The 9363-nt window shown below is 37.6% G+C and overlaps 1 protein-coding gene across 2 annotated transcripts in view; it reads right to left on the bottom strand.

Moving 5' to 3' along the window:
- Positions 1 to 606: 606 nt before the first annotated feature.
- Positions 607 to 9363, bottom strand: part of LOC114666985 (SLAM family member 9-like) — a 35077-nt gene continuing 26320 nt past the window's right edge. The window contains exons 4-6 of one of the 2 annotated variants that reach the window (XM_028822044.2): positions 8908 to 9021; positions 8543 to 8595; positions 607 to 860 (exon numbers count right to left, since the gene is read on the bottom strand). In XM_028822044.2, the coding sequence (XP_028677877.1) occupies positions 744 to 860; positions 8543 to 8595; positions 8908 to 9021 (284 nt within the window). In that variant the 3' untranslated portion in view covers positions 607 to 743. The remainder of the gene's footprint in view (positions 861 to 8542; positions 8596 to 8907; positions 9022 to 9363) is intronic. The other variant, XM_028822045.2, reaches the window with a different exon arrangement.

Here is a 9363-nt window from a genome sequence, read left to right as displayed (position 1 = left end):
ATTTTGGCTAAGTAAAGAACAGAGAGTAAATAATTACCTGAATAGGTATGGTTCATAGTGATGGACAAAGGAAAAAAATGCAGAATTGTGGGAACTAGAGTATTTGTGGAAGAGGTTGGGAGCCAAGCCAGAGGAGGGAGAGTATTGTAATACTCCATAATTTAAAAGAAAAACTAGGATGTTACAGCAAGAAGAGGGAACATGTAGCAGAAAGGATTGTCCCTGTGTGTATAGCCCATCCATCATTCTGTCCTACTAATCATCTATTTCTATAACCTGCTTATTCTAGTGTAGAGATTTGGGGACCCTAAGCCCATCCTGGCTACATCAGACACATGACAGGAAACAGCTTTACAGGGTGCATTTATGTCAACACTCAAACCTACTTACATTTACCTAACTTATCTTTACCAGTAATCCTGCTGCAGATCTGTGATACTTGATGCCCGGAGCTATGGGCACTTTCCATTAAGCCATTGAGCATCTTGTACTTCGTAAGTGAGGATGAACTAGGACAAGTGTGTTCCTCTTGACAAAAAAAGAACAAAGAAATCTGAAAAATGATAGTTGTTCAAGTATAAAATACAAGATAAAAGCAATGGAGGCTATTTATAACTCTACGTTTATTCAACAGAAAAATTCAGGAACGTTTATAATAAGAAAATATGAAAAAAAAAAGTTCTGATTACTCTTCTTTCCCATGAACAAGCAGGGTGTGTGTCATATCATCTGGAATGCAGAGCTCAACGTTTTGGTCCAACTGTGCTGTATATGGTCATTTCTGGATGGGTGGACTCACTGCCTCCAATTTGAACATAAGTTGAGTGTACAGCTGCAGTATAACGTTGGGGATCTTCTGTCTAAAATGCAAAAATTTAGATGGTTTAAAAATGCTGGTGCATAGATTAGCAAGCAAAGACAAAACATAATGGCAGTCAGTCACTAATTATAAATCCTCTTAATGCAATTAAGGACTGGTGGTAAAGAAAAGACTTTGACATGTCATATTTTACACCAGATTGTAGTTTGTAAACACAAAAGGTAAATGAAACTGTGGCTGGGGACACAGTGGTGTAAAGATTAGCTATGCTACCTCACATCTCCAGGGCACAAAGCACTAAGTTTGTGGAGTTGGCATATTCTCTCTATGCCCATTGGTCTTTTTGTTAGTGTAATAATAACGATAATAATAATAGTAATAATAATAAATATTACTTATATAACACATTTATCATGTTCAAAGTGCTCAACAGAAATTAGGAAAGAAAAATAGGGACATGCAAAGCATTGAAATAGTATAAGAGAGAATAAATCAAAATAAAATATATGATTATAGTAAGAAATCCTGAACAAATAACATAATATGTGCTACAAACACAATTTTCTTTGGGTACCTGGACAAAGAGGATAACCTGAAAGAAGGGTCAGAATGTCATGATCAGTTAAATGCCTTCCCTGACAAATAGTTTTTTGAAAGAATAAATTGAGTGTCAATAATTTAGGAGGATCATTCCACAGTCTGGGTGTAATGGAGATGAAGGCACAGGATAGTCTGGGGCACATCACGACTGCCAGAATCGATCGACCTTAGCAGTAACCAATTAGTATGACTTTTGGTTTTGTTACAGTTTAATTTGAAATATTTATATTTCAGCTAGATTTTAATATCACATAGGCAAGTTATGAGCTGAGAAAGCTCTGATGAACTTTCACATTTAACAAGGAAATAGATGTATCATCTGTATAAAAATGATAACCCTGCCCAAATTTAAGAAAATTAAGGCCAAGGGGAAGCATGTAAATACAGAAAAGCAGATGACCAAGGAAAGAGCATTGAGGGACTCCTTGTGTTACCAGCACAGAGCTGGACCTGCTGTTGCCACGCCTAACAACCTCTTGTCTACAAGTCAGACAGAACTTACACCACTGGATGGCAGTGCCAGAGATACCCAGAATATTCTCAGTTCTGGACAGTAGAATATCATATTTTATAGACTCAAATTCTGCACTAAGGTCTAACAGATTTAACATGCTAATTTGCTCAGAGTCTGCTGCCAAGGTCAGATCATTAGAGCTGTTCCACAGCTGTGCTGAGCCCTGAAACAAGAATAAAAGGGTTCCATCAGCTTATTACAAGTTAGATAACTGTTGAGTTACCTGCTCAAGAACATTAGACAGAAAAGGTACTGTAAGTGAAAGATGGGTGAAAACTTTTTGAGATTGTCAGCAACAAGACCAGAGATTTTTAAGGTTGGGGTTACAGAAGCGATTTTCAAAGTAGCAGGCACACAGACAGGTGCCAAGGGATGCATTCACTATTGTTTTTACAGTCAGGATTATGGCATGAAGGCAGGTTTTGAGAAGTTTGGTGGGGTAGGGTACAAAAGTATTAGACCTGATCTTAAAGACCAGGGGCCTTGCGCAGAATTCACACTAAAACATAACGTACAGACAAAACTAGAAATGTGCATACACACAAAAAGTTTAGATACATAAAACTGTGCATAAGCAAAGTTCTACACTCTTTCCCTTTATAAATCCCAATCAACGTGAATTTTAACGCACTTGCACAAGCTACAGCCCCACCCTGACTCCTCACAGAATTATGCCCATTTGAATATGCAAATCAATATAAATAGCCCCTTCCACTCAATATTTTGTTAAAAGACAATGGCAAAAAGCACATGTAAAAAAGATGAATTTCAGCCAATGCGAAATGGAGGTCCTGTTCAGGGAAGTCAAGGCAAGAAAAAACATACTATTTGGTGACTTAAGCAGTGGTATAAGCAACAAAGGGTAACTGATAGAGAGGCACAGCGTGGCAGAGACAATCAAAAATTCAAGTTCAGAAAGTCGTACAGTGCCCAAAATAAAAAAGAAGTGGTCAAATATCAAAGTCGACATGAAAAGGCAAGTTGCAGCCCAAAGTCTGAGTTTCAACTCCACTAGACAAGGTAGCAGAATTCCGGGGCACATATTGTTTGAGCAGCGAGCTGCTGCAATTGTTAGCTAGACACTTATAACAGACATTTTAACGTTACTCAGTCAGTGGGTTGGCGAATGAGGTGAGAAGCCAAATCTTGAGCAGGTACCCTCTGTCGCCTAAGTAACTGTATGATATGGTAACATCATACAGATAACTTACAATTTTGACCAAAAGTGTAACTTTAAACTTACAATTTTGACCAAAAGTGTAACATTAAATGTCTTATCTTACTGAGAAGCCAGCCATCACACACAACATCATTTTCAAGTTTGTTTCCAACACTACTATTTCTCAGGGCCAGGCCAACTTGCTACAACATTAATGAAATGCATTTTCACATCACAGATAAGGTGCACATTAATAGAGTGGAATTGCTTTCTATTTACATAAGTAAATTAATTCTCTAAAGGCACCTTTAAAGCAATGTGTATGCAGTCGACTGCTCCAATTACATTTGGAAGACCAAATGTTGCTGCCAATTGTGCTTTGATGTTTGCCTGTTCAACCACAGTGTAAGGAAATCTTATATATTTGGATGACAAGTGGATAATACCTTCCCATACAGCTGGCATTGTGCAAATCAGTGATAACTAGCAAAATACCTGATCAGTCAGCCAGTTCACATTGAAAAGCTCCTGTGACTAAAACCCCGAGGGTGGACAGAACTTGCAAAGGAGCAGGTAGAGCACAATTCCTCATTTTGTGCATATGCACCGTTCACACATGAGGCAGCAGGGACCTTAATAATTGGAGATGAAATTGGTGAAAATTTAGAAAAGGAGCTGAATGGAGAGGGAAGACAGGGAAGATATAAAAGGAGGATGGATTTAAATTAGTTAAATTATTTAGGTTATAATTTTTTATCAAAAGTGAAGGAATGTTTCACAGTCTTCAGTGGAAGTGGTGATTTAGTCAGATGCAGGTTGAAATAGTTAACTAACCAGAGGGAACAAACCCCTTAGGTTATATTGGCCACCCTCTATAGTGGTGCCATAATGTATAATTCTCGGCTGCAGTCAGTGCATCTCCATAAGCTCTATGATAGGAACAGAAAGCCTGGAGGTGCACAGTGAGGCCAGTCTTATGCGACATTCTCTTAAGGTGTCACCTAGCTACTGCATAGTCTGTAATGTTGAATTACAATGATTGCTTAAATTGCTTAAATTAAACCTCTTTTTGTTTTAAATGAGCTATTTTATCTAGTGCTGAAAGGAGGACCGTTGTAGTGATCAACAAGACTACCTAATGTAAGTAGAATATAGGAAGACAGAAAAAAGATCTGAAATGGGTCCAGCAAGAATAGAGTGACATATATTTTTAAGGCTTCTTAGAGGAATTTGATGTTTTTAGTTAGGAGCAGGAAGAGGGGTTGCAACAGTGAAAAATACTTCTTTGTGATCAGAGAGTCCCAGATCAGTTCATTGAGTGCACTAGTGATAGAAATTCATTTGTCAGCTTAAGGCTATGTCACATTACACAATTTTTCCAGTAATTTTCAGTCTTAGCTTTCATTTACACAATCTTAGCCAGCTGGAGGAAGTCAGCAGCACGCTCCTGTGAAGCCAATCACCTAATGTGACATATCTAACAACCGAGACCCACTAATCTCTGATTGGCTCGGATTGAATCAAACTTAAACAGAATGGAAAAAAGAAAAAAAAAGTCTGCGACTGTGGCTGAATGCACCTCAGCTATTAACCATTCACACAGTACCAGCACAGCAGCATGGAGGCTCTGGACCTCACAAACAGAATAGAAGCTGGTCTGTTTGATTTCTCGTATTGTACCCAACATAACATATTGGAAAAAAAATATAGGGCATGGATTGTTCCTGAATACTCTGCAACTGTTAACACCTTACACAGCAATGTCTCCATTAGTACTCGACTGTCAGAAAAAGGGGCAAGAGTATTGTGTGATCAAAGAATTAAGGCAAAGGTTAAAGGTAAGGGTTTTAAGACATTACTAACACCAGCAATGATGTATGGAGCTGAGACATGGGCAGTAAAGGGAGCGCAGGAGAAGAAGTTAGATGTAGCAGAAATGAGACTGTTGAGATGGATGAGTAATGGGAGTAATGGAAATGGGAGTACATGGGAAGAGAAAGCGAAGGCGGCCAAAAGTACCAGCATGTCCAGGACTCTGATAGCACATTCACAGTATAGATAAAGAAATTGTTTAAGGAGTTACAGTGAATTGCCCCCATGTCACATGAATGTGTTCATTAAAGTTGTAAAACTAACTCAAAAGAGAAAATAAATAACAACAACAACAACAACATTTATTTATATAGCACATTTTCATACAAAAAGTAGCTCAAAGTGCTTTACATAATGAAGAGAAGAAAAATAAAAGACAAAATAAGAAATTAAAATAAGACAACATTAGTTAACATAGAAAGGAGTAAGGTCCGATGGCCAGGGTGGACAGAAAAAACAAAAAAAAACTCTAGAAGGCTGGAGAAAAAAATAAAATCTGTAGGGGTTCCAGGCCACGAGACCGCCCAGTCCCCTCTGGGCATTCTACCTGACATAAATGAAATAGTCCTCTTTGTAGTTAGGGTTCTCACGGAGTCACTTGATGCTGATGGTCATACAGACTTCTAGATTTTAATCCATCCATCATTGTTGGAACATCATGGTACTTAGAGTAGATGGTGGTGGGTGGACACTAACATAAATGAAATAGTCCTCTTTGTAGTTCGGGTTTTTCACGGAGTCACTTGATGCTGATGGTCATACAGACTTCTGGCTTTTAATCCATCCATCATTGTTGGAACATCATGGTGCTTTGGGTAGATGGTGGTGGCGCACCATCTACCATAAATAAATGCATACCCACATGTGTCTATATCTTTACTTTACTGCATTGTGCTTTCATATCTCTCTTCTCTATTCTTGTGAGCTTGAGCTGCATTTTACACCTGTCCATTTCACTAATTACCTTGTTATTAATTTTGCTGTGGAAAGTGCTTCTCCTTTTTGAATGGAAACTGGATTTGTCATAAAGCTGTAGTGAATGGGAAATCGTCTACATATTGTGCATGTATGCAGCATTCAAAATAAATGGAGTATAGAATGCCTACTGATACGCAGCTTAACAAGCACTGTGGAAAGCAACTCTTCTGTGCCTGCTATGCCAGAGTCTGTTTTTCTTCCATGAACAATAATCAGTCAACAAATAAGACACTGTAATGATCAGGAAAGGTCCATCTAATATGCACAAATAAAACAGAGCTCAATGTTCAGTGATTATAAAAACATTAGGTTTCCACCTTCCACACTGAAATATTGCCCCTTCATTTTCAGAAGTATATGACTCTGAAGAGCATTTTTAAAATTTTTTATTTCAGGAGTTTGAGTGGACAAAAGGCAGAAATAAAGACAAATACATCCATCTATTTTCCAACCCGCTGAATCCGAACACAGGGTCACCTGGAGCCAATCCCAGCCAACACAGGGCAGGAACCAATCCTGGGCAGAGTGCCAACCCACCACAGGACACACACAAAGGCCAATTTAGAATCACCAATCCACCTAACCTGCATGTCTTTGGACTGTGGGAGGAAACCGGAGCGCCCGGAGGAAACCCACGCAAACACAGGGAGAACATACAAACTCCACGCAGGGAGGACCCGGGAAGCGAACCCGGGTCTCCTAACTGCGAGGCAGCAGCGCTACCACTGCACCACCCAGACAAACACATGCATTTTTTAAATTGAAAATGTACTAGTGTGGATTGGGCATAAGAAAGCAAACTCCACAAAGTTAGAAGGAAATGACAAAAAAGAGCTGACCATTTACAGATGTGGCAAATAATACAACTACCTGTTAAATTATTGTACATGCGATGTAGCTACACTTTTCTTAATGTAAAATAAGTAGAAAAAAAGAGGAGGTAATTAAATTAGGAGATCAGTTAAAGGTAAAAATGATTCACTACATGTGAAAATGGTTCCAACAAAATGCTACACCACAGGGGCATCTCCAGGACTGAACCTGAGAATCACTGCACTACACTAGTTTACTTACAAATCAGTACTGAATATTAGATGTACATGCATTAGAGATATTGCCTGGACAGCCCTGATGCACTAGTTAGGGCAAAAGTCGAGGGCCATTTTTTTTATCCTGGTCCCTTCCTGATTACCTGTTACTAATGCCAATGGGAAACATTTTTATCTGAAAGGTTTTGGTATGAAACAGAAACAGAACAGGCAAGACTCAATAGTTTAACACTAATATCCTTTAAAAGTGATATCCATCAACAGCTGCATTTTAGAGAAATCATAAAGATGTTGCTGCAAATAAATCTAGAAGACAAAGCTTCTGAAAGAAGGGACATATATTTTGTATCCATATGAAATGCTCTAGAATAGTGGAGTTGTTTAAAGTAATCAAAGACTGACTGCTTTCAGTCTGCATGCATTTGTAAGTGACTTTAGTGCTTGCTTAATCTGAACAATTTAAAGAGATTTCACAGCTGCCACTGGGATTCTCAATTGAAAACAGCTTCTTTGAATGATGTTTCAAAATATCTGGAAAGTAAAGGCTATACATTGCAAGGTATTGATACTTTAAAAGAGTAGCTGTGTATGCAAATAACCAACATACAATACAATAAAATTTAATTTATTTCTTGTGTAACCCAGAATCACACAAGAACTGCTTCAATGGGCTTTAACAGGCCCTGCCTTTTGACAGCCCCCCAGCCTTAACAAAGAGACAGTTCAAAGAGAGACCCCTTTCCAGGTAGGCTGGGCATGCAGTGGGTGTCAAAAAAAGGGGGTAAATACAATGCAATACAAAGAACAGAACACAAGTAATCCTCAATACAATATAATAGTGCAATAAAAATATTACAAGTAGTATGGCTCAGCCCAGTGGGAGAAGAACCTGGGCATGCTGGCGCATTTATATCTGTCAATTTTCCAGGAGGGTTTAAAAGACATTGCTGGGGATAGGTTGGCCTGATCTGTTGAGTTCTGCATGTTTCCACAACAACCCTCCTGAAGAAAAAGAAGATGAAGTGATCTATGCTAGTGTTGGACTGGTATTAAAATTTTGAGTGTAACCAGTACTGATACCAAAACAGTTCAGAGTAAATAACAGATAACTCCAAAAACCCCTACTTCCCTTTAGACAGCCATGAAGTCCAGATCTCATTGGTTGAAGCAAAAAGGGGGAAGGGGTCCATGAACTCCCAATCACATTAAATCATATGTTTTCATTTCGTAAACTGTACACAACAGACATTTTCAAAATCTACACTAGTGAGTGACAAGGAGAATCCCAAAATGCTGGTATCATCCCATTTTAAAAGTTGGGGTTTTCAGTAGTTTTCCAGTACCCAAATTGATGCATGCACCTGCACTGAAGCAATTTAGAATTGCCTGAAAACATTTTTGTGAACCCAGAAACACTGGCAAAGTTCTCACTGAATACAACTCAGGTAGTAGATTGGACGTTATCTGAAATTGTCACATCTGTGATGCCAGCAGTTATTAAACAGTTTTAAAGCATATGATTCAAAAAGGTTAAAAAAGAATAAATGTACCTGTTCATTAACTTCAGCTATACCAGCATACACTGTATTGGCGTCACTTTCGTCTAAAAGGTAAACACAAATATTAAAACTTTTGACATTTTTCAATACCTCTGTTTCAATAATGGTAATATCAATTGATATTAATATGTATTTCAAATCTAAAAATCTAATGAAAGTAACAATTATTGCAGGATATTAAAAAATTTGTTAGATTATTTTTAAGTAAGTAACTTACAGACCAAATTTAGTTCTTTTTCTAATAGCATTTCTTAAGTGTTAAAACAATTAAATAACTGCATATTTTTACAAGCAAAGTTACTTGCAATTACTGTTTTAGGGTAAGTTAATATGTATATTGCTTTTCAAATACGTACCTTTATCAAAGTTGTTTTGTTGGGCTTTCCGGTAGCAAAATACTACGAGAATTATAACAAATAAAATAATAATAGGAGATACTATTAAAATTATAAGGAGCAATAATGAAATGCCTGAAACAAAGGAGAAAGCAATAAATCAATCATTTCAACTTATTCACTTCAATTATAAACTTTACAAATTACATAATGCATGATTAAAAATGCAGATTACTCAAACAAAACATTTCAGACTTGTTAATGTGAAAAGATTCAAACAATATCTGTTCATTAATATTATCTTAGAGATATAACCAGTTGACAGCAGAGGAGAGGAAAACAAAACTTCAGCATCATACTTAGGGAAAATAAACCTCCTTGGGGGGTCAAAGACCGGTTATAATCTGAAGTCTGACACTGTAACAAAGTCACAGTTCTGAAAATAATGGCAATATTTTACATATAAATGTGAGTATT

The sequence above is a fragment of the Erpetoichthys calabaricus genome, chromosome 16 (genome assembly GCF_900747795.2).
Source record: "Erpetoichthys calabaricus chromosome 16, fErpCal1.3, whole genome shotgun sequence".
NCBI classification, from domain to species: Eukaryota; Metazoa; Chordata; class Cladistia; order Polypteriformes; family Polypteridae; genus Erpetoichthys; species Erpetoichthys calabaricus.
The sequence above is the reverse complement of the archived record's forward strand: the minus strand, read 5'-3'. Positions and strand labels throughout refer to the sequence as shown.